Source organism: Taudactylus pleione, unplaced genomic scaffold (assembly GCF_031769625.1).
Source record: "Taudactylus pleione unplaced genomic scaffold, aTauple2 ptg001628l, whole genome shotgun sequence".
Lineage (NCBI taxonomy): Eukaryota > Metazoa > Chordata > Amphibia > Anura > Myobatrachidae > Taudactylus > Taudactylus pleione.
In genome coordinates this window covers 1,375,677-1,401,170 of record NW_028286025.1, presented here as the reverse complement: position 1 = coordinate 1,401,170, position 25,494 = coordinate 1,375,677, and the positions used below count along the sequence as shown (strand labels likewise).

At 46.4% G+C, this 25,494-nt stretch overlaps 1 protein-coding gene across 1 annotated transcript in view; it reads right to left on the bottom strand.

Annotated features, from left to right (window-relative positions):
* Positions 1-1,637: 1,637 nt before the first annotated feature.
* LOC148442063 (cholesterol 24-hydroxylase-like) overlaps positions 1,638-25,494 on the bottom strand; it is a 50,242-nt gene continuing 26,385 nt past the window's right edge. The window contains exons 11-15 of the mRNA XM_088464305.1: positions 24,467-24,551; positions 23,215-23,325; positions 21,653-21,741; positions 21,481-21,547; positions 1,638-1,969 (exon numbers count right to left, since the gene is read on the bottom strand). Coding sequence (XP_088320431.1) covers positions 1,820-1,969; positions 21,481-21,547; positions 21,653-21,741; positions 23,215-23,325; positions 24,467-24,551 — 502 coding nt within the window. The 3' untranslated portion in view covers positions 1,638-1,819. The remainder of the gene's footprint in view (positions 1,970-21,480; positions 21,548-21,652; positions 21,742-23,214; positions 23,326-24,466; positions 24,552-25,494) is intronic.

Below are 25,494 nucleotides of genomic sequence, written 5' to 3'. Positions count from 1 at the left end.
TCTATTTTTTTAAAATTTGAAGCTACCTAAAAATCAGTTTAAATAAAAACGCTTACTCCCACCTGCAAGCCTAAAAACACCTGTGCCTTCCATCCAGCACCCCAATATATCTGTCCCATATCAATTAACCCATTATTTGGCATTTTGGAGAATCACCCCAAAAACGACATGTAATTATTGACCAAATTAAGCTAATTAAAAACATTTAAGTGACTAAGTAATCATTAGGGGGGAGGAGTTGTCCCAGGGGTCCTGAACCAAGTCTCGACATTTCTACCTTTTAAAAGTTTGATTTTCCCAAACTTTTCACCTGCTTTGGGGCTGCGAGAAAAAAAGCTGCATTAAAACCTATGGTAAGTGAGTGCTGGTTAATTTACACAGCTAAATGGATAGCATAAAACTCATAGCCGGCCGCCTTAAGTTGCGTTTTCCCGCGTTAACCCCTGAAAACGGGTTATTGAATATGCCCCAAAGTGGAGAAGTTGCTCAAAGCAACCTATCAGATTTTAAGTGTTATTTATATAGTACAGTCTATAAAGTGATAGTTAGATGCTGATAGGTTGCTAGGGGCAACTACTCCTCTTTATCTCTCTCCAAGGCTTAACACATCTCAATTTATATCAGATATATAGATGTGAGCTACAGATCGATAGACGATCAATATTGCATCAGTTGATATCAGATAGCTCTATTTATTTAAGATCTAGATCTATCTATATCATAGCTATAACATAAATTGATAGCAGATAGTAACATTATTACTTGCCTGTGTGTGTGCATCAAAACTGTGTATTGCATCTGATTCAGAGGCATAATCTGAGTCCTGGATGGCAAAAAGATTAGAACACTTACATTACAATGAACAGCATGGTGGCTAGCATTACTGCCCTGAGGTCATGAATTCAATTCCCATTCATGGCGGATCTGTGTGGAGTTTGTATGCTCTTCCCCTATTGTGTGGGTTTACTACGGGTGCTCTGGTTACCTCCCACACCCCAGAAACATACTGGTAGGTTAACTGACTGCTGACCAGAAAATAAATAAAAAATGAACCCTAGCGCATATATATATATCCATATATATCCATGTGGTGCCAAATGTAGATTGTAAGCCCCAGTGGGGCAGAGAGTGATGTGAATGTGAAGAGAGTCTCTGAGTAGTGTTGCATGCACAACTTGTAAAATAAAAATCTTCCCATAACACACAGCTGCAAGGCAGGCAGACAGCGTTCCTTTGTCTCCTCATGTACTAAGCTTTGGTGAGAGACAAAGTGGAGATAGATAGAGGGGCAATTTATCAATGTGTTTTATCATATGCAACGAGTGTTAAAATTTGTTACGTATGATAAATGGTGCTCCAGCCAATCAGCTCCCAACTGTCACTTTTCAAACAGATGACAGTTGGGAGCTGATTGGCTGGAGCACTATTATCATATGCAACAAACTTTGTGGGGCCCATTTATCAACGAGTTTTATCATACATTGCGTATGATAAAACGCATTGATAAATGGGCCCCACAAAGTTTGTTTCAGTCTGTAAACTGGCAGTTAGAAGCTGGCTGGTTGGTACTTTTTCTCTCTCCGCAGCTTAGTACACCTTCCCCTAAATGAATAAGAAAATACAAAAACAGTTAAAAGTATACTAAGACAAATTTTAATAAGTTGCTAACAAAAATACTAAAATGTTATTTCATTGTCAAAAATGTCTTCTTGTGCATCAAAGAGACAGAACAGTTCTCTCCCTGGGGCTCTGTGACATACGTAGAAGCCCCACCGTGTGTGGCCTTACGCCGTTATATCACTTTCGTTGATGCAATAGTCTATTTCTTTCCTGTTCGCTGTCTCAGCCTGCAGATCACCCCGTCCAGGGGACGTAGAGTCCCTGTATCCAAAATCTTGAAGCTCTGTCCTTCCACCAGCTCAAACTCAAATCTCTGCAGGAGTTTGGCCATCACCACCTTTGCCTCCATCTGTACGGAGATAAAGCACACGTTTATATGGGAGGGAGTGTCCAGCTTTACCTGTGAAAAGAGGTCAGTATCACTTGGCTTCCAGATATGGATCATGAAGGTAAAATGCTCTGCTCAGTGTTACCCTGAAATTCTATTGCAGGTCTGTCAAAAAGTAGAAATATCCCCTCTCCCCACTTTGTGAAGCCCCTCCCACCTCTTTAGGACAGTGGCCTAATGGGATCTAATACAGGCTCAAAAGGTGAGACTACAGACATTTGAGCCACTGTGACATCACTCAAACCACCCCTTTGCATGAACCCACCAATCCACATAGTGCATTTCTCCTAAGTAGTTAGCGGCCGGGATGCCGTCTGTCTAAATTTAGGCGGGAGAAGCCCGACACTGGACTTTAAATAGGCGTGGAACTACTGACACTTATCTTAATCCTGACCCCAGAATCCCGAAGCACGCCATCCCGAACGAGGTAAGTCTGCGGTGTCTTAGCTGTTACCCACAGGGGGGGAAGTGGGGGAGTGTTAGGTTTAGACGGGGTTAGGGTTAGGTTTTTTTGGGGGGGGAGGGTTAAGCACCACTCGAGGGGGGGTTAGGGTTTAGATTTAGGCACGAAGGGGGGAGACTTAGGCTTAGGTACTAACTGGGAGAGTGAGGGTGAGGGTGGGGAGGGATGGAGTTAGGCTACAAGAAGCGAGGGTTAGTAGGAGTAAGAGGGGAGGTTAGTATACTTACCTGACCCCTGTCGGGATACAGACTATCTGGATGCCGACGTCTGTATTTTGACAGGAGGCATTCCGACTGTCGGTGTGACATACCGATTCCGGCTCGAGACCAGTGAGTGAGAGGGAGCATGGTGGATATGTTTAGTTAGCATAACACCCCCCCATCATGTTTGTTATATGATTCAGCTCAGGAACACAGTTCACAGGCTTTCTGGTACAATTAAAGAACAAAGCTATTAGTTTATATAATTATACATATATAACAATGTGTGTAAATGGGACTATTGAGTTTTTCAGCTGAAACGTATCCAGTCTGCACTCCCCCTTCCCTTTTCCGCTACTGTGTAGTTTAAATTTTTTTAATTTGACAAGTTTCAGTTCTCTGCAAAACCCTTAACCCATTGTGCCACAGAGAAGCCGATAAGCCAAAGGGGCTGATTCTGGAGCCGCGTCCACGCCATGGCCAATTCTGAGCATAGCGAGACGCCCACTTGCAGTGCATCTAAAGCATTGTGAGGCGTCTTTAGACCATCGAAACTTGTACAGGCCCTATGGCTGGTGCAATTTATCCGTCCTACATGGCGTCCTGTGTCAGCGCTAGTGCCTCTTTAGACGCAGTTGCTGTCAGCTACACGCCCGCGTCTGGCTAGCCACCCTCGTGTTACCTCACAGGAACGCGCACTAAAATCCACAGCTCTTGCATCCAGAATTGCTCTGCGTCTCCCCGCGGTTACCATCGGGACGCATGTGTAGTGCTCTCAACATTTGCCAATTGCTATGGGCATTGCGTGCCGTTAGCGCGCACCTCTGAATTAGGCCCCAAAATTTTTTCAACTGTTAAGCAAAGCTGGAACGCAGTCTCATCAATAACTGGGGGACAGGCATGGGAAACAAAAAAAAAAGTGGGGATGCGGTCAATATCCCGACCATGGGGATGCTGGCGGTCAGAATGCTTGCGCTGGAATCCCGACACTTGTCACAATCCCGGCACCGGTATCCCAACTGCCGGTATTCCAAAGGTAAGTAGCAAAGGGAGGTTAGGTTTAACGGTGTGGGGAGGTGGAGGTTATGTTCTGGCACTATGGGGGAGGGTTAGGGTACCTACTGACAGGTGTTGGTATCCTAACCCTGTCAAGTTGCCGGCATTGGGATTCTGACTGCCCCGTATCCATCCCCAAAAAGTGTATCTCCGCTTCATCATACCTACCCTTATAGCCAATTAAACTTTATTCTATAATCACAATTTTTATTATTCCAGCTTCAGCCAATAATAGGAGCAAGAGAGCAAAATCTTTAATCACAAAGGTGCAGGTCTGTCCTTTCTCCAATAGGTTTTTAATATAGGAGTTGTCAACCAGAACCGTCGCTATATTAGCTTAGGTAGGTGGCCAGGGTGGAAAATTATTTTAAAAAGAATGAGAACAAGGAAATCGGAGGCAGGGGAAAGGGGGTGGTCATCACAAATGGATCTTAAGGTAAGTAAGTGGGAGGACCAAATCCCATTACTATTAGTCTATTTAAAAAAATATATATATATATATATAATTTATTTATAGCAAGTGGAACTGAAAGCCAGAATATGGACCTTACTGGTCAGAGGACCACTGAGGCCGTTGAGTATAGCTGCATACACACGGTACCACCAATGACTTGAAAGATATCGTTCAGTGAAATCATCCTGCCACATCTCTGAACAGTCAAAGTTGACGATATCGTCCAAGTTGGCTTGCATGCATGGACGATGAAAGATATCGATATCGTTCAATGCGCGGCGTTGGTCGATCGTTCACTGCATAAAAATTAACGATATGAACAATTTATCGTTGAACGTTATCGTTCCGTGTGTATGCAGCTTAAGGGGTAAATTTACTAAAGGTCGATTTGCAGGAGTGATTTAGCTCTTCTCAAATCGAATGCAGTGCAAACTGTTTTTTCACTGCATTTACTATTATTCGATTTTGTTTTGCGATTTGCAAAACAAATTTGATTTGAATCGGTTTTGAACAGTGATTTGCTGTTCGATTTGGCATGTTCATGTCCAAATCGAACGGCAAATCACACTTCAAAATGAACTGCAAATAGCCGACAGCATAGAACTGCTTCATCTGTCAGCATGAGCAGTTCGTTCTCACATGATACATGCAGACATCAGTGAGATGTCTGCATGTATCTGCCTTGAAAAAGTGACTAAAGAGTTATAATTAAAAAAAAAAAAGTGATGTCAGTGGGAGAGCTTCCGTCTATGTTACAGCCGAAAGCTCTCTGGGGCTTGCGGCCACAAGACCATACCACAAGGGTCTCATCGCAAGCCCAATGGTTGCGATGGTCTTGACCATCGCGACCATCAACCTGGCCGCTCGCTATAGCTATGGGTGGTCACCCACAGCTATGCGAGCGGCCAGGAGGCCGCTCCAAAAAAAATAAAAAATGCCATGATTCAGAGCTAGCGCTCTTTCAGAGCGTCCGTCTCTGAATCAGGCCCACAGTAGAGGGAAAAGTTTACGTAGGGTCTCCATGTACTCAATACAACCAGCACTGGGCTATGGGAACCCAATGGTGGGAGCCGCAGGGTAACTAAAGTTTATCCTGGTACTCCCACCATTGAGTTCAATGGAGGAGCCGTTCATTGGCTGAGAGGTGGGCCCTGACCTCTCAGCCAATGAACGCACAGACACAGAGCTTCAGGAGGAAGCCGCGTCTGTGCCCTTCATTCGGGAAGGAATAGTCATTCTGGTTAGAATGATTATTCCTTAGTGCGATGGTCGGGTGTCTCGTTTTGTTATTTTAACCCATGGATGCCTACTGGACAAGGGGACCACTCGAGGTAATATAGGTGAGTATGTGTGAGTGTGTATGTATGTATTAAACTTATACTGTGTAAGGTGTGTGTGTGTGTTTTTTTCTTTAAACATATCTTTACAGGTGAACTACAGGTCCCAGTGGGCCCTTAATGCCCAGCATGCTGGTACTTGTGGTTCTCCAAGTACCAGCATGCGGGGGAGGCTTGCTGGAACCTGCATATCTAATGGAAAGACAATGGCCCTCATTCAGAGCCACTCGCTAGCGGCAGTACGCTCGTTCCGAGCGATGTTCGCACATCTGCGCATGCGTACGGTTTTTAGTACGCATGCGCGAACCAGTCAGTGCGGCCGAAAATCGTTGGTACGCAATATAGCGAGGGCCTGCTATTTTGAGTGACAGAATGAGGCATATGTGGGTGGTAACAGGGGAAGGTGCTTGAAAACGGGGAGTGGAGATCCGAACGCAGGAGTGCTTAAAGGTCAAAACGGGCGTTTTAAGGGAGTGCATAATTAATACAGCAGCGTCATTGACCACGTCACTTGGTTTTTTTAAACTCAGAACTGCTCGCAAAATAGCGGTTGAAAACACCAACCACAAGAATAGCAAGCAGTTCATACGCTGTACGATGTACTCGATTAATCTAATAAATAACGGACATGACGTATGGTGCGTGCGGCCAGGGGGCGTTTTTATCAAAAAAACGAGCGTATGTTTTGCTCGCTCGTTCAGACTTAGAGGTGGGAACAGACTGCAATTTGCGAACGGATCATTTGAATAGCCACCCCTTGTTTTTGAACGAACGACCACAAATAGCGAACGGCTCTGAATCAGGCCCAATGTTTTAATTCTATTTTTATACAACATTCACACAATCAACCCGCCACCCACTGCCCAGCGGTGGCATGGATAACCCCGAGCTATCAGCCTAGGCTAGGGGTGCCCTGGAGAGGGAGACCCCTTTATTGGAGGGTTCTCCAACTCCCCAGGGATCCCTGGCCTGGGCTGACTAGTGGTCAGGGCTGATGCTGCGGCTGGGGGGCCCGGTGATAGGGCTCCCCTGGCTGTGGCATCAGTCCCCCGTTAGAAAGGGTCCAGGGCTGGTTCTGTGATTTACAGGGAGACCCTACGCAAATTTTTCCCTGTAAATCCAGAACCAGCCCTGGTTCCCATAGCCCAGTGCTGGTTGTACTGAGTACAGGGAGACCCTACATAATTTATTCCCTGTACTTAGTCAACCAGACCTGGGTTTGAACAGTCCAGGACTGGTTCTGATTTGGGGGGGACCTCACGTCAATTTTTTTTTTTTTTTTACTTTTAACTGTTTAATTACTTTTTACAGTCAGATACATGCAGGCATCTCACTGATGTCTGCATGTGTCTGTGTCAATCCGACCTGCTCATGCTCAAATCGAAGCATGAAGCAGGTCTATTCATATGGCGATTTGAAGTCCGATTTTGAGGTCGATTTCAAATTGAATGATAGTAAATAAGGGTTTTGTGTGTTGGGCTATGTAAAAGTACCTATGTTTTTCCGGTGGTCGATTCAACTAAAAATTCTATTTTAAGTTCGATTTTACATTTAATTTGGCCTTTAGTAAATACCCAAAAGCAAAATCGAATGAAAATCGCACCTCAAATCACTCAAAATGCCAAATCGACCTTTAGTAAATTTACCCCTAAGGCTCAATTGTCTCAGTGATAATTTTCTGACAAATTGAGGTGATTAGTGATATTTTATCATCACTGTGATGATCACAGGCCTTGATAAGTATTAATCATTAATTATTCTACGATCGCCCAACAACAGAGCTACAGCCACCATTGGTCTATAAAAACTGGAGCAGTCAGGTGACAATAACTTATGTTTACATTCTTTGGCACAAAAAGTGGTGTTGGCTGCATAGTACAGTAAATCCCTCCTGGCCTCCTCCCTTGCAGGTCACCTGATACAAGTATACCAATAAATCAAGTGGTGTAATTACAAGCCTGTCTTTGACTAATGAATGGCCTTTTGTTATAACATTGTGACATCACTAGACTTGTAGGAACCCCAACCATGGGGGCAAGCAGGGGGGTACCCTTCCTCATCAACACTTTTTATATTCAAAGGACCCAATCCATTCCTTACCTGAGTTTTGGACATTTACGCCCCTGGGATGTCAACAGAAGGAACAGGACAGGGGAACCGGAAGTATAAGTGCAGGATGAACTAATGCTAAAATACAGTCAAAGCTCCAAAAACAACAGTTTTCACCGCATTTCCCATATACACAAACCTCTGGAAAGCCTTGGGGTTTCTTATCACAATTTTCTGAATGAGGGATCAAATAGGATCCTTCCCAGGGTCCTCCACAGCTCGTCCAAGTGCAGAAGGACTCCCGGGTCATAAACCTCTTTTCGGAAAAACTTTCCCTTGCAATTTTAATGCAATTGTACATGCAGTTATCAATTAGTGGTGGGGTGGATCACATCCAAAATGTGATGCTGGATACATCCCGCCCTTCAGAGTTTTCACCACATTTTACTTAGTACATCCCGCCCTAAAAGTTTGCTGATTGTACTGGCGCTAAAGTCGCAGCTTCTGCCAGCCATTCCATTCATCGGTTAGAGGATGGAGGGCACTCCACTCTTGCTGATGCCAACTAGTCTTTATTATGGTTGTATAGTCAATTTAATTATATATTTATTAAATAGCGGTTTACTATGTTACTATTGTTTTAATGTGTAATAAAGGTATTGTTGAACCTTCCCTTACCTAGTCCCTGCCCCTTATGTGATCTATAATCTATAGAGAGCCGAGGTACCATGTCGCTATAAACATTCTTCCTTTTCCCTGACATGCCTGAACATACATGCGTGTATATATATATATATATATATATATATATATATATATAAAGAAAGTAGATCTATGGCTCTGCTCCTCAGATTAGTTCAGTCTTAATGGTGATCGGTACTGGTAAGAAAATCTTTATCTTCTTTAAATGGTTACTCCCACTATGCTCCTTTTATAGATATAAATCAGGTGGTCACTTTAGTCCTTGAAAATACCGACTGGTAAATCGGGTAATCTAGGAAGAAAAAGGGGGACAAGGACAAGCACCTGATAGTGTAGTAGTTAGTATTAACTTAAATTAGATACAAATATATTAATATGCGCTTACCATGAATATGCTTGTATATTAAGCATATAAGGAACCAATCCTCAGATTATACAGGACCGGTTTCCACAGCAATCTTAACCTTCAGCCAGATTTCACCCAGGGAATAGCTGACCAGACAGCTACAACCTTTTTGGAGCAGAAAAATTTGCTTCCATAGTGTGGTATGTTTTATAAGTATATGATTTTTAATATACACAAATATACATGTCACACACAAAAACAAACATAAGAACGTAGCTTATCTTATAGGTCGCAGTGGTCAGTTCCAGTAGTAGTACCTCCAGGTACATCTAATAAAAGTCCATATAAGTCCCTTTAGGGTATGTCTGGATGGTTTGTAGAGTTGGTGTAATTTTTCAAATGCGTTTCGCCTTTAACAAGGCTTCCTCAGGGGTCTTAAATGATAAATTCACAGGGGGCTTTTTATACCTGTATGTCCTCCAAGATTTGACCGTTTCTGGTGCCAAAAACATCACTTACGGTGCGCAGGCACCCGGAACCGGAAGTATGTGCCCGCTCAGGTGTCCCCCTCCAAAAAAAGATAAATTTTTTTTTCTCTCTATATTGTATCCACAACCTTTCCTAGAAGTGTACATCACTTCCGGTTCGTGGCTGCTGCCAGAGGTGATCAAGACAACTCCAACTGGGGGATCCCCTACACTAGCATAGGACTGCCTGCTAGTCCATGTGTAATCAACTCCATTCTCTTGGAGTCCTTATAGTAGCTCCAGACGCCATTTTGTTGGAGCTCAACCTCCTATATAAGAGGATTCTTTTGGTATTGATTGCACTTGCCCGAGTACAGTACTTTCAGGAGTCTAGGGGACAAAACACAACACCAAATCTTTCAGACTAGGATAAAGGACAAAAAAGGAGGGGGAAGAGGACTACAGTACAAATTAATAATAAAACCATTAATGTTAAAAATTCACGTAAAACTGTATAAAAATACATTAAAATGTTTATATATATATATATATATAAATATATATATATATATATATATATATATATATATATAAAAATAATTAAAAAAAATCCAGATTTCAACCAACATATAAAATGTACAACACCAGTAACAATCTTACTTGTACATAATTCAGGGATACATAGTAAAATACATGAATTTATAACTACATTAAAAATTAATGAGTTAGCCCCATTTCTTTAATGACTCCATAAAATAAGCTATTTCATATCCCTCGTTATGACCATGTGGTACCAGTGTATTGAGTTCATGAATCCAAAACATCTCTCTCTGAGCCAATAGTTTCATTAAATCACCTCCTCTTGGGCCCAAGGTTACATGTTCTATCGCTTTAAATGAGAAACTGTCTACAGATGACTTATGTATCTCTGAAAAGTGTCTAGAGAGCGGGTGGCTTTCAACTTTGTTCTTGATATTACGCAGATGTTCTTGGATCCTTAGCTTAAGAAGTCTCTTAGTTTTCCCAATGTATTTTCACTTACATCCGCATTCAATCATATATATTACAGAGGTAGTCATGCAATTGGTGAATTGTTTCAATTTATATTCCTTAGTCTGGTCAGAATTGGTGAAAGTTCTTCTAACAGATTCACATACTTGCACACATTGCAGTGTCCACATTTGTAGGAGCCAACACATTTAGGCATGATTTGTTTCGGTTCGTTTCTGTGTTTCAATTGGCTAGGAGCCAGGATTTCCTTCAAATTCTTTGCTTTTCTAAACACCACTGCTGGTCTATCCGGCAAGAGCTCTCCCAAAACTGTGTCCATCTTTAAAAAACTCCAATGCTTTGTGATGGTTTTTCTAATCTTCACCTCATCACCCTGAGCGGGCACACACTTCCGGTTCCGGGTGCCTGCGCACGAGAAGTCACGTTTTTTGCCGTTTTTGGCACCAAATACGGCCAAATCTTGGAGGACATACAGGTATAAAAAGCCCCCTGTGAATTTGTCATGTAAGACCCCTGAGGAAGCCTTGTTAAAGGCGAAACACGTTGGAAATGCTACACCAACTCTAGAAACCATCCAGACCTACCCTAAAAGGGACTTATATGGACTTTTATTAGATGTACCTGGAGGTACTACTACTGGAACTGACCACTGCGACCTATAAAATAAGCTACGTTCTTATGTTTGTTTTTGTCTGTGACATGTATATTTGTGTATATTAAAACATACCACACTATGGAAGCACATTTTTCTGCTCCAAAAAGGTTGTAGCTATCTGGTTAGCTATTCCCTGGGTGAAATCTGGCTGAAGGTTAAGACTGCTGTGGAAACAGGTCGTGTATAATCTGAGGATTGGTTCCTTATATGCTTAATATACAAGCATATTCATGGTACGCGCATATTAATATATTTGTATCTAATTTAAGTTAATACTAACTACTACAGTATCAGGCGCTTGTCTTTGTCCCCCTTTTTCTTCATATATATATGAAGCGGCGCCAATCCACAGGAGACTCCCAAATGTAAGAAAATACAAACTACATATATATGATTATCCAAACGCACTCCCTCAAGTTTGTGAGTGTCAGCTAAACCAATGGAAATAGAGCTTAGGGTTGCATGCCAATAATTTAATTCAAATAAATGTGATTGGTTCAAGCCACTGGCCTATTTTTGTATATAACTATGTATAATAATACAACCACCCTGTGTGTGTGTATTGTAAAGTGCAACAGTGTCCAATTATGTGTTATTTTATATGATACCAATACATAAAATATTACAAATCTACTAGTGTAATAAATGAATAAATAAGATCAGATGTCAAAATATATAAAAAAATGTTAAACAAATGTTAAACAATTTATTATATAATAGACAGAGTTGATGTAGAGACAAACAATAATAAATATTCACAGTGAGGTTTAGAGGTTTAGTTAACCTCAGATGATCCCTTAATCTGTACAAAGAATGCAAAAAGTGAGATGTGCTATGCAAAAAACGTATACAGTTATCATATACTGTCACATACAACTGTAAGGTAACCAATCTATTTGGTAAGCAGCAATCAATGATCACAGATTTATAGCAAAATAAAACCAAAAAAATATGAGATATGGTAAGAACTTACCCTTGTTATCTCTATTTCTACGAAGTCCATAGGGTTCCACAGGATACCTTGGGGTATAGGTGTGACGTCAGTCGCAGGGCACCAAAGAGTTAAGCTTTCAGCCTCCCAGGATGCACTAGGTCCCCCTCCTATACCCCGCCCCGAGCCAAGGCATCTCAGTTAGTTACCAAGCCATAGGCCGGAGGAGGAGAAGGAAGAGAGAGAACAAAGATCTGGACACATACAAGAATCACATTCTCACCAGAGGGAGACGGAAAACCGGTGACCAGAGCAAAGCCCATCTGCAGCACAGGTGCGACAGGGCGGGAGTCCTGTGGAACCCTATGGACTTCGTAGAAATAGAGATAACAAGGGTAAGTTCTTACCATATCTCATATTTTCTACTTCAGGGTCCATAGGGTATCCACAGGATACCTTGGGGATGTCCCAAAGCAGTATCCTTTAAGGGTGGGGACGCTCCTGTGCAGAAAGGAGAATCCGCCGCCCGAAGGAAGCATCCTGAGAGGCGAAGGTGTCAAACCTGTAATACCTCACGAAGGTATGGACAGAGGACCACGTAGCAGCCTTGCAGATCTGAACTGCAGAGGCACCACGTCGAGCTGCCCACGAAGGACCCACAGAGAAGGAGGAACCGGTAGGCCTTCATGAAGATAAGCTTCAGAAATAGCCATACGGATCCAGGCTGCCAAAGTTTGCTTTGAAGCAGGCCAACCCTTTTTACGGAAGCCATAGAGGACAAACAAAGCGTCCGACTTCCTAAACGAAGAAGTGCGGTCAACATAAGTCCTTAAGGCCCGCACAACATCCAAAGAGGCCTCACCCACGGAAAGACCCGGTGAGTTAAAGGCAGGAACAACGATTTCCTCGTTGACATGAAACTGGGAAACAACTTTGGGAAGAAACTCGGGCCGAGTGCGGAGCACTGCCCTGTTCCCATGAAAAACCAAGAAAGGGGGTCTACAAGAAAGAGCCCCTAACTCAGAAACACGTCTGGCCGAAGCAATAGCCAGAAGGAAAACAGTCTTAGCTGTTGGCCATTTAAGATCCACTGAGCCCAGTGGTTCAAACGGCGGTCCTTGGAGAGCCCTCAGGACCACAGCCAAATCCCAAGGCACCACAGGTGGAACAAAGGGCGGCTGAATGCGGACAACACCTTGCATAAAGGTGCGCACATCCGGGATTGTAGCAATCCTACGGTGAAACCAGACAGGCAGGGCCGAAACCTGTACCTTCAAAGAAGCAAGGCGAAGCCCATGATCTAGTCCCGCTTGTAGGAAGGCGAGAATCCGAGACAGACAAAACTCCCGCGGTGCATAACCTCTCGGTCGACACCACTGGAAGAACGTATGCCACACGCGATGGTATATCCTCGCGGAAGACGGTTTCCGAGCTCGCAACATGGTACGCACCACAGAGCTGGAAAACCCCCGGGACCTCAGCATGGCCGTCTCAACAGCCACGCCGTCAAAGACAGCCGAGTCACGTCCGGGTGAAGACAAGGACCCTGAGACAGAAGGTCCGGTCATAGCTGCAACCGCAGAGGACTGACCACGGACAGACCCTGAAGGTCTGAGAACCAGTGCCGTCTGGGCCACGCGGGAGCTATCAACAGGAGCGTCCCTCATTCCTGTTTGAATTTCCGGATTACCCGTGGAAGAAGGGAGACCGGAGGGAACAGGTATGCGAAACGGAACGTCCACCGGACGAACAGAGCATCCACCAGAGACGCCCCTTCGTCTCTTGTGCGAGACCCGTACACCGGCAACTTGTTGTTGTGCCAGGACACCATGAGGTCGATCTCTGGAAGACCCCACCTGTCCACCAGCAGTTGAAAAATGTCCGGGTGCAGGGACCATTCCCCCGGATGAACGTCCTGGCGACTTAGAAAGTCCGCCTCCCAATTTAGCACTCCCGGGATGAAGACCGCTGATATGGCCGGAAGATTGCGCTCCGCCCAAACCAGGATCCGAGAGACCTCTACGAGAGCCGCCCGACTGCGGGTTCCTCCTTGCCTGTTTATGTAGGCCACGGTGGTAGCGTTGTCTGACTGGACCTGTACCGGGTGACCCTGGAGAAACCGATGTGCCTGCTGGAGAGCATTGAAGACCGCACGGATTTCCATTTATGGGAAGCTCCGCTTCTGTCGGCGTCCACCTGCCCTGGAACAAGTGTGGACCCAAAACCGCTCCCCAGCCCCGAAGACTGGCGTCCGTTGTCAACAGGACCCAATTTGGAACCCAGAACGGACGTCCCTTGTTGAGGTGGGTCGTCTGTAACCACCAAGCAAGGGACAGGCGAACTTCCGGGGTGAGCACAATCGTCTGGGACTTCAGAGACTGAGGCAGCCCGTTCCACTTGGACAGGATCAGGTGCTGCAGAGGTCTGGAGTGAAACTGGGCATATTCCACCATGTCGAACACCGACACCATGGAGCCAAGTAACCTCATCGCCGAGTGTAGGGACACCCGGCGGCTGTGCAGACAACTGCGCACCCTTGACTGTAAAGCAGAGATCTTGTCCTCCGTCACGAAGATCCTTTGCTGTCCCGAGTCCAATAAGGCTCCAAGATGCAAAATCCTCCGAGACGGGATTAGAGTGGACTTCTGCCAGTTGATTAGCCAGCCGTGCCGTTGCAGCAGTGCAATGGTCAGGTCCAAGTGGCGTAACAGGAGCTCTGGAGATCCTGCCACCAATAACAGGTCATCCAAGTACGGCAACATGCGGACTCCCTGCAGGCAGAGAAGCCGCCATGACCACCATCACCTTGGTGAAAACCCGTGGTGCTGTCGCCAGACCAAAAGGTAACGCCCGAAACTGGAAGTGGTCGCTGCGGATTGCAAACCTGAGGAACTGTTGATGGCGCAAAAGAATAGGGACATGCAGGTAAGCGTCCTGTATGTCCAATGACACCATGTAGTTCCCAGGTTCCAGCGCCAGAATGATGGACCGTAGGGTCTCCATCCGAAACTTCGGTACCCGCAAAGACCTGTTGAGTGCTTTGAGGTTGAGAATCGGACGATATGACCCATTGGGTTTCTGTACCAAAAATAGATTTGAATAGAAACCCTGGCCCCTCTGGGAGAATGGAACAGGCACTATAACTCCAGCCTGGAGCATAGTGTGCAATACCTTCCGCAGCTCCGTAGCCTTGTTCCGGTCTGATGGTAGACCCGTGGTGAAGAATCGAGCCGGGGGTCTGTGTCGGAAGGAGAGGGCGTACCCGTGGGAGACCACCTCCAGAACCCAAGTGTCTGTCGTAGTGGTCGACCAACACTGGGCGAACTGCAGCAGGCGGCCTCCCACCCTGGGATCCCCCAAAAGGAGGCCCGGACCGTCAGGCCGCAGGCTTGTCATCTGGCTTGGGGGCCGGACGTCTGGTACCCCATGTCTGCTTCCGCGGCTTGACCGATTTCTTAGGGCCAGCCTGTCGAGGAAACGACTGTGGTTTGGGCCTGCCCTGGGCCCTAGATGACCGAAAAGACGATGGTCCAGAACCAGAAGGAGCAGCGGCCGACGGGAGACAAGCCGATTTGGCTGCCGCCAGCGTGGCCACAATCTTATCCAGATCCGGACCGAAGAGAACTTCTCCGGTAAACGGCAACGCCTCCAGACCCTTTTTGGAATCTGCGTCCGCCTTCCAGGATCGCAGCCACAAGGTGCGACGAGCAGCTACCGCTGCTGAAGAAATCCTAGACACCAGAGTACTAATGTCTAGGGCCGCCTCGTTGATGTAGGTGGCCGAATCACGGAGATTGCCAATCAACTCCGCCTGTTCGGCCGGACAGTCGGAATCAAAAGAAGCCTCTAATGAATCCGCCCAGCGCTCCATCGCTCTGGCAACCCAGCAAATGGCCATAGCCGGCCGTGCTGCCCCCCCCCGCAAGGGAATAAGCGGACTTCAGGCAGATCTCCACCTTGCGGTCCGTAGCATCCTTAAGGGAGGACATGGATGGCATCGGCAATGTGGCACTACGGACAAGACGGGTCACGTGAGAATCCACCTGTGGAGGGGATTCCCACTTTGCAAAATAATTATCCGCGAACGGATAAGCCACCGCCAGGCGTCTCTGCGGCTGGTATCTTTTGCCAGGCTGTTTCCACGCCTCCTCTAAATGGTCCACCAACTGACCTGAAAGAGGAAAGACTGTGGCATCGCCCTTCACATCTTTGAAAAAGGCATACTTAGATTTAGCCGCTGGGGGAACTTCGTCCTCAATCACCAAGGCTGTGCGGACCGCCCGAATAAGTCCAGGAATATATACTTTGGACTTAGCATCAGCGTCCTTAGTATGGAGAGGTTCCTGATCGTAAGGATCCAGAATCTCTCCATCATCAGACGTCCCCTCGTCATCCTCATAAGGAGCCGACAGAGACGCCACCGGCCGTTTATGCGGCCGCATCACAGACTCCCCTTGCAACACATCCGACAAGTGCTGTACAGAACTCGTCAGGGAGTTAACCCACGCTGGCTCCTGAGAAACCGGGAGCGGGGAAATAGGGAGACTGTGGGGTACCACCAATTGTCGTGGGAAACCCTGCATGGGTGACGACACCACTGACTGCTGGGACAAACCCATCGGTGTAAACGCGGGCTGCGGAGCTAACTGGCCCACTAAGGCTGTAAGCGCTTGAGCGAAACAAGCCCAGGGCAGCTCCTGTACCGGTGCAGTAACCGTAAGAGGCCGCGCCATAGACAAACACTGCCGGCAGAGGCCCTCCGCGCTACCCTCCCCCTCCGCTAACGGTACTTTACACGTAGTACACTGTAGCCGGAGGGGAAAATCACTTTCAGACATGATGGCACCACGTATGTGACCCCTCTCACCAATTATATATTTAAGAGGCGAGAGACCACCCTGCAGCACCGCACCGCAAGGGCTTAGCAGAAAAAACAGGGACAGTAATAAAGCTGACAGTTTAGAAAAAAAGTTACAGGCAGCAGCGCTTGCACAGTCACAAACAATGCAGAGAAATAACAATTCCTGCACTAACAGCACTGATCACTCAACTACACAGACACAGGGCCTGGTAGGACACAGCGCTGCATACACAGACCTGACCACAGCGGAGGAGAGGTATGCGGGGGGACCCAGACCACGATGCTTCCAATGCAGGCTTCCAGCAGCGTTCACCATGCTTCATAAAAGATGGCCACCGAGGAGCAGAGAGAAGGCTGGCCTGGGGGAGGACCGCTGACACAGGGCCAGTCAGCACAGTGCAGAGAGGGCTGTGTGCAGCGGGGGAGGCGCCGGCTGTGAGACAGGGAAGGCGCGCTCCCCTGGCATGCATTTAACCCCTGGTAGTGGAAGCGCAGGTTGGTCGCCTGGCTCCACGCTGCAGCCAGTCCCCAGGGAGCCCCCTGCCTGGGGACTTAGGACCATGTGATCAGCGGGGACCCCCCGCGGGACCCCGCTGCTTACCTCTGTCCCCCTTGAATCCGGCCATGGTCCGGAACATATGGGGTCACCGCTAGCTGTGACCCCAGATGTCCACCAGCATCCCCGGATCAGTACCGGCGTTCTGGTACCGGCGGGGTGTAGGGAAGACAGCATGGACGTCAGGACTGACTGTCCATGCTGTTCATCCAGATGTGCAGCCACAGCTGCATGAAGAAAAAGCTTCAGGGGCTCTTCTAAGCCCTCCTCTAGCAGGTGCCTCCGACTCAGGCCGGGCACCAAACGAAACTGAGATGCCTTGGCTCGGGGGCGGGGTATAGGAGGGGGACCTAGTGCATCCTGGGAGGCTGAAAGCTTAACTCTTTGGTGCCCGATGACTGACGTCACACCTATACCCCAAGGTATCCTGTGGATACCCTATGGACCCTGAAGTAGAAAAGGGATATTTCTTTAAAAGGTTTAGAAGAAATAAATCTTTCTACAAAAAAAAAAAAAATCAATGCTTATCTGGATAAGATGCAAATAGTTCATGAGGCAATAGGAGCTGGAGGGGCGAACGGGGAGGTCGTCCAGGGGCCCCCACAGTGCCGCTAACAATGGCCAGAAACTGGCCACTCTAAAAATTCACTGGCTGGCTCTCGCATCCCGCCTCCTGGCAGCATCACGCAGCACACAGCAGCCACAGTCAGTGCAGCAGCACCCTTGATGACCGTGGCTGACTGTAAAGCCCCACCCCTTTTGATGAACTAATGCCGCGATTCGCGGGTGGGAAGGGGGCGGGGCCTAATTCCGCAAAGTGCCCGCCCCTTTTAGAAAAGCTGGTAGTGTGTCCGGCTGGTACTACAACAGGTAAGAGTTTGGTACTGAGGGCCTGATTCAGAGCCGGACGCTCTGAACAGAGCGCTCGCTCTGAATCAGGGCCCTCCTACCTGTTTTTGGAGCGTCCTCATGGATGCTCGCATAGCTGTGGGTTACCACCCACAGCTATAGCGAGCGTCCATGATGATAGTCGCGATGGTCAAGACCATTGTGACCATCGGGCTTGCGACGAGACCCTGTGCTAGGGTCTCGCTGCCGCTAGCCCAGGAGTGATTTTGGCTCTATCAGAGCCAAAATCACTCCCACTGACATTACTAGTGATGTCAGGGGGGCCGGACTCAGACGGTAGGCGTTCCCATGGGAACGCCCCCGTCTGGCAGCCACGCCCCCAGAATGCCCACCAAAGGGGGCGTGCTGTCACTCACCATCGACAGCACGCCCCCTTTGGTGCGAGACCCCGAGACCCCCTCGGAGAGCGTGCACACACTCCTTTTACTCCCTCTCAATCTCTCTCTCTTCCTCACTACCTCCACTGCTCTCTCTGTCCCCTAATCCTGTCCACCTCCCTCTCTCTTCCTTTATCTCACTCTCTATCTATCTCGATCTCTCTCTCTCCTATTCTCCCCTTCTCCCTCCCTGTCCCTTCCTCCCTCCATCTCTCCCCTCTTTCCCTCTCTTAGGGGTCTATTCACGATGTTAATTATCAGGGTCTGAATGGACCCCGATAATTAGCATTCTAACTCTACGCGAGCGCCGGAGCAATTCATCATTGCTCCAATGCGGAGACAGCTGATCCGAAAATCATCTGTCTCCCCAAAGTGTTTCAAGTGAGACTTTCCCCTTTCGGAGCAGTGAGACAAGTGCGCATGCATGACCTACGGGTCACGCATGCACACTAGAGCCCCAAAGTCCGGTGGAAGGAGACAGACAGTGGGCCTGATTCAGACCCGCTCGCAAGTGCACAGCGCTCGAAAGCATGTCAATGGTCCCCTACTGTGCATGCGCTGCCTCCGGCGTGCACATGCACGAGACCCACCGAGCGACTGAACTTCAGTTTCTACGGGTCTCGCTACAAGACGGGGCGGCTGTCGATGGTGAGTGACAGCTCGCCCCACTGGTAGGCGGGGAGGGGGGGGTAGCTGCACAAATGCAGGCGTTCCCTTAGGAATACTTGGCATTTGTGGGTGGCCCTACTGACATCACTCGTGATGTCAGTAGTGGACTTCCTGCTCTATTAGAGCAGGGAGTCCACTCAGGCTTGCGAGAGCCGAGACCCTACCACGGTCTCCTCGCAAGCCCAATGGGCTCCAGGCCGCTCGCAAAAGCTGTAGGTGATCTCCCACAGCTTAGCCAGCGGCCTGAAGAAAAAAAAAAACCTGCCCTGATTTAGAGCGAGCGGCTCTGAATCAGGCCCAGAGTCCTCCTCACAACCCGGGACTCCTCTCATAGGGAAGGAGCGTGTTGTGAGCCCCAAGAGGGAGCGATCGCCATCTGAAGATGTCAAATGCTCCCGCACTCAAGCTCTGAAAATATTGTATTTTCGGAGCTTGATGAATTCTGCCCCCATACTAGTGTATGGGGACAGAGGGCCATTCCGCAAGAGGAAGGTAAGCCGGAGATATCTGTGATATCTCCTGTTTTACCTTCTTGATGAATGGCCCGATAACTTAATTTCTACAATTCCAGGTGAAGACGTTAATTTTCCTCTGCTTTTGTAAAAATTAAGTGACGTTGAATAGACCCCTATATATCTCACTCCGTCCCTCTCTCTCTCTATCTCACTGTCCCTCCCTCTCTTTCTCTCTCCCTGTCTGTCTCTCTCTCCCTTCCCCTAATCCCCCTGGCAATTTTATTGATGGGGCCCCCACAACTCAGTTGCCCCGGGGCCTCCACAAATCTTAATCCGGCCCTGAGGAGCTGCTACCCAACGCGTTTCATCCATCTAGGATTTCATCAAGGGGTCCTTGATAAAGTCCTAGAGTTTTTAGAAGGGAGTTTTAAAAGTGATGTTGCCCATAGCAACCAATCAGATTCTAGCTATTATCTTCTAGAAGGTGCTATTTAAATGTTAAGTAAAATCTGATTGGTTGCTATGGGCAACATCACTTTTAAACCGCACTTCTAAAAACTCTCACTTTAGTAAATTTACCCCCTAGACTTTGAAGAAGTCCTGAAGTTGACGAAACACGTTGGGAGACTCCACCCGCTTACCTACATGAACTTTGGTCTATCCTTTTAAAGATAAGCTTTTTATCCATTCCCCTTGCCCTCTTTTATATGGACTTAGCACATTTAAATTTTTGATGAGTTTATATTGGCATGTTTTTAACAGAGATAATTATATGGTAGCTTTTTGTTTATACATCTGATTAAATTAAATTATTCTTATCAATACAATGAGTTGTCGGCAGTGCTGAGTCGATTAATACACTTAGCACTTTACTGATATATACAGGAGAATTATTTATTGCACTGTTTATTTATGCACCAGGCACTTTTTATGTGAAATCACTACCAAGTACTTTATACCTTATACTAATTACTTATATAGTTAGGTATTGTGATACTGTGTTTTAATATTGGTTGTAAATATCTTTTATATACTATTAATCTTTATTTTTGAAATTAAGTCACTGGGTTACCTACACATGTATTTATTTATTGTTGTATATGAAAAGCACTGTAGGCACTAATTATCAGCTCCATTGTGTGTGTATATTATATATATATATTCCTTAAGGAGAGCAGGTAAATGTGCTGCTCTGTTTACCTAGTTGGGATTCAACTACCCAGTATTAATCATATACAGTATATACAGAATTTGGACTTTTTTTTAATTTCTGAGGTGCTAAATCTGCCGTCTTTTACTGAGAACCAAGTGTTACCTAAGAATATCCATCGTTCCAGTATATTTGAGACCAACTGGAACTTACAATATGTATTCCTTTATGTGACGGCACAGAGATTAACCCCTGAAGAAGTCTCCAAGGAGACGAAACACGTAGGGTAACTGTTTTGGATCCTAATTCGGTGACTACACCACTACTTAATACATGTTCAAATGTGGAACCTAATCAGCACCGTCTAAAATAGTATTGGTACTGTAAAACATTTTTTTTATTGTAATAAATTGTATTATGTTTTATAAGGGTGTCAACAGCTTTAGGTTGACACAGCTACTAGGTTTTTATATGTGAATGTTTTTATACTTCAATAGTAGTATTTTGAAGTGTTTACCCAGAACGGCCTTTTCTTAATTCTCCAGTAAAAACTGTAGAAGTTACTTAAGCTCTCTCTCACAGACCTTTTTCTATCTCTATTATCCAGTCCCACTAACAGGGGACTCTGTAGGAGTAGCTGCTAGGTTTAGTTCTCTGTATAGGCGCAGGATAAGGGTGGTTTGTATAAATATATATACACACACACACACACACATATCAATAAGTTGCGTCTTACGGCCAAAGAACAGGGTCTATTGATAAACAGGTCCCTAAGAACTAATTATGCCACTGTACCTCTACATTCAGGCTTTGCATGAACTTACCTGAGCAAACACTTGTCCAATGCAAGATCGTGGCCCAAGAGAGAATGGGAAATAGGTATACGCAGGCCTGTTGGTGTAAAACAATTCTATAATGAATACGTGCTACACAGTAATAAACATCATTGCTGTATTCATGTTGGTGACATAATTATTACAGAATGTAAACACTAACCTGGGGACATCGGGGCTGAATCTGTCTGGGTTAAAGACGAGGGGATCCGGATAAAACTGCTCCATCCGCCCCATGATGTACGTATTAAACTGCAAAACAGGACAAGTTACCAGACATGACGTGGGGACGGATTAGGGACCCGGTCCAGGGCTGGAAGCTATTGCATACTAGCTGTGTCTTTGGAAGTAATAAAAAGCTAATCCCGCAGGAGGCGTCTTGTGTAGATAAACGCCTCTTGCCGGCTTCTGTGTTCTGCAGCGGTGTCCGAGGATGCAGCCAACGGATCGTTCCGCATGACCATCGGTCATATGAGTTACCTTCAGGTTATTTAGGATGGCCGGTAGTTTCATACAGCTCAAGCCAGTGAAGCGGAGTACCAGGACGCAACCACTGGCTGCAGCATGCCCAGGAATTCGGCAGACGCCCCAGTGTTCTGGGACGCTCCCGCTCTGCTCCCAAATGGCCACTGCCTGTCAATCCCTCTGCAGCATCCAGGTCATGTGAGCTCACAGAAGGAGATTTGCACACGGGGAGTACAGATCCTGCACAGGGGAGAGTACAGATCCTGCACAGGGGAGAGTACAGATCCTGCACATGGGCAGATCTCCAAACATCGGCTTTGTACGTAAACCATTGGATTTGCGTTCTACTCTAAATCAGGCCCTAGGTTTGTAAAGAAGGGTAAAAGAAAATGGCAAAGTGCGCGGCAGTTTCTTTGGCGGAAGATCAGAATTGTCATACACTCCCCCTATATGGTGCTATATGGGGCCCGGCAATTCCATTTTTATCCCCTGAGGATGGGGCAGCAGGTAACCACATTGTCAGCAGTCTTCACATTATCATGCAGAATATAGCAGCCCGTGCTGCTCCCTACCTTTAGAACTCTCTCCCTCTCCCTATCAGACTCTCCACCTCTTTACAAATCTTCAAACGGGTTCTCAAGACCCACTACTTCATCATGGCCTTCCAGCACTCATCCTACCCCACCTCATGCTCTTTCCTCTCTATCTTCCCCTTCTGTGTCACGCCTGTCTGCCCCTCCCCTTCTGTGTCACGCTTGTCTGTCTGCCCCTCCCCTTTAGAATGTAAGCTCTCACGAGCAGGGACCTCTTCCCTCATGTGCTTCTCTTTACATTTCTTCTACTCTTTACTCCCCATAAGGGCACCTAACACGGGACTGCCAACTCCCGGCTGCTTATTGTGAGTGTTTAATCGCTATTGCAGCAATGTACGGTATATAAATTGTGTCCTTGTCCTGCACTGTAATGTACTGTAAGTTACTTGTTTCTTGTTCACTTATTAGTTCTATGTATGGCGCTGCGGAACACTTGTGGCGTCATATATAAATAAAGGATAATAATAAATATTCCTGCATGGGAAGCGGAGTCTGTACGTGGTTAGCCAAACATGGGGCTCTTATTATATCCCATGTGTCACAATACGGCAATTAATAAAACTTCTATGACAGATCCCCATCACACCTTCCTATGGTTTCATTGCCATGTTCCAGTAAGTAATGCTAAGCCTAGTATTATATTCATGGCGCAGAGTGTCAGGCATACCATCAGAGTGGTCTTAGGTGGAATCCTCACTCCATCAATGACCACTTCCTCTTCCACCGCCCTTGACGTGCCAGGCGCGGTTGGGTATAACCGTAAAGTTTCCTTTAGGACCTAGTGGAGAAATCGCTCAGATGAGTTTTGTCTGTTAGAAAATACGACGCGATAATTACATCTAAGATTGCGCAATGCACGTCTCTTGCAGCAATAGCGTAAGTATGGTGAATGTGGATGCGAGAATCATTAGTGGCGATGGTAATATGTTTCGGTAAATTTAAAAGCTTAGGTGTCTTTCTGGGGAGTCGCAAGCTTCGGCAATCGCTTTTCCCCACGGCCGCGGCATTGTACTCATTTTCATATGCTAATGCGACAATTGGCTAAACTAAGAAGCAAATCTACTGTATGTATGTCTGAAAATGCAAGACTATGGCGCCCGCTGTTCTAGTGTCCGCAGATACAACCGCCATCACTCCTAGGGGCAATTGCACCTGCGCCATTCTAGCTGCAAGAGATCAGTTAGAGACCGGCTTCCCTACTGCGTATGTACGACCCAAAATAGCGTGGAGGTTTAGATACACGACTGCGACACTGCCATTACAGTCCCATCAGAAATAGCCGCTCTGTGCGCCTTTATATTCGCCCAGAAATGTGCACACCATTTTTTGCAATTTAGACGCATGCGCAGTCAGCTCAGTAACAGGAGATGCGTCCCACGTAGCCGCACACCTTGGCTCATGCAATGAAATGATTGCGCGACAACAGAATCTATATAATTAACCATAATGTGTACGGAAGTCATGGACATGTATGGCAATCAAAACTAAATATATACCACCCCCCCCCGGCAATCTGAGATGCTGTACAAGCAGGTTGTGTCAGAAAGACTATTGCATAGCGCAGGAATGGGCGTCTCAGCTGTTCTGGAACTACAAGTCCCAGCATCATTGATTTTTTTATTGAGGGAAATCTTTGCGCAGTAATATTTTTTTGAAAACAACCAAAAATCTGTCTGTGCGACTACCCATGGTATGGTAAGCACTAAGATACGACTGCAAGATGAAACCAGCCAGAATCATACATTGATATTAATTCAAGTTCAATTTAAAAAAAAATCAGCAACAATGTTTGTATTTGCGTTATGTGGGAAGTGTGCTAAACGCGGTATTGGGTAGGGGGCTGTGTTGTAGATAATTGGGACATTTAAATACTGAGTGTTAAAGTCATCGTCACTGAAAGATCATTACTGTGCGAATACCTGGGACAAGTATTGAAGTCTCCCCAGATCTTCATATTCGATGTCTCTCTTGGAACCAATAACTTCATCCACTTCACACTGGGCCCTGAAATATTTCAAATATTCTCAGAATATCTGATATAGTAGAAGTTTGGGGTTACGGTTGCAGAATACAATGGAAAAAAATAAGGAAGTAATATAAATGTAGGGTATGCCGTTACTGCCGACATTGTCAGAATGTCAGCACACCATTTTAGGGTTAGGCTTAAAGTATGAGTGAGTAGGAAATCCCATTGTCGACATTTAACATATGCTGACCTACTGATTGTTGACATTACGCTGTTAACATTCAAAATGTCGACAGAATATGCCATGTCTGAATTTAGAGCCCAACAGCGTCAGCAGATTACCCCACAACATGTAACTATAAACTTCCTGATAGAAGACGCTGCTAACAGCTTGGTTCCAGCACCCGTAAAGTTGCATACTCTGAATCAATACTACCAATTGTGATGCAGCCGACGGTTAAACATGAGCACCTCAGGCTGCTGCCATAATGATCACAATGCGATGATAACTGGCGCATTATTACTTTTTCTCCTTTTGCCTTGTACACCAAAGGTTTACTGCCAGTGCTAACACAGCTATCACTGGTGAGCTGATTCCCCGCACGGCCGGATTAAGAGGGCCTACTGTGAGAAGCGGAGGAGGTGTGACCAGTGTGGTGTGGGAGTGGCCAATGCAATGTGGGCGTGGCCAGTGCCATGTGGGCGTGTACACCCTCTACACTATAAAGCTGGGTACACACTAGACGATATATGGGACAATTTGTCATTTTGGGACGTGTTGGAATGGCAAATCGTCCACATCGTCCAGTGTGTACACACTATTGAGCGCTCCCATGCGTCGTTCCTCGTATCTCCAGACCGACCTGCAGTGCTGGCCAATCTGAAGATCCGGCGGACAACACCGTTTTTCTGGATGGGGCGGGGGAACGATATAATCGGCAGGTCGTACACCATCTCATGCAGTGTGTGCAGACCGCCGAT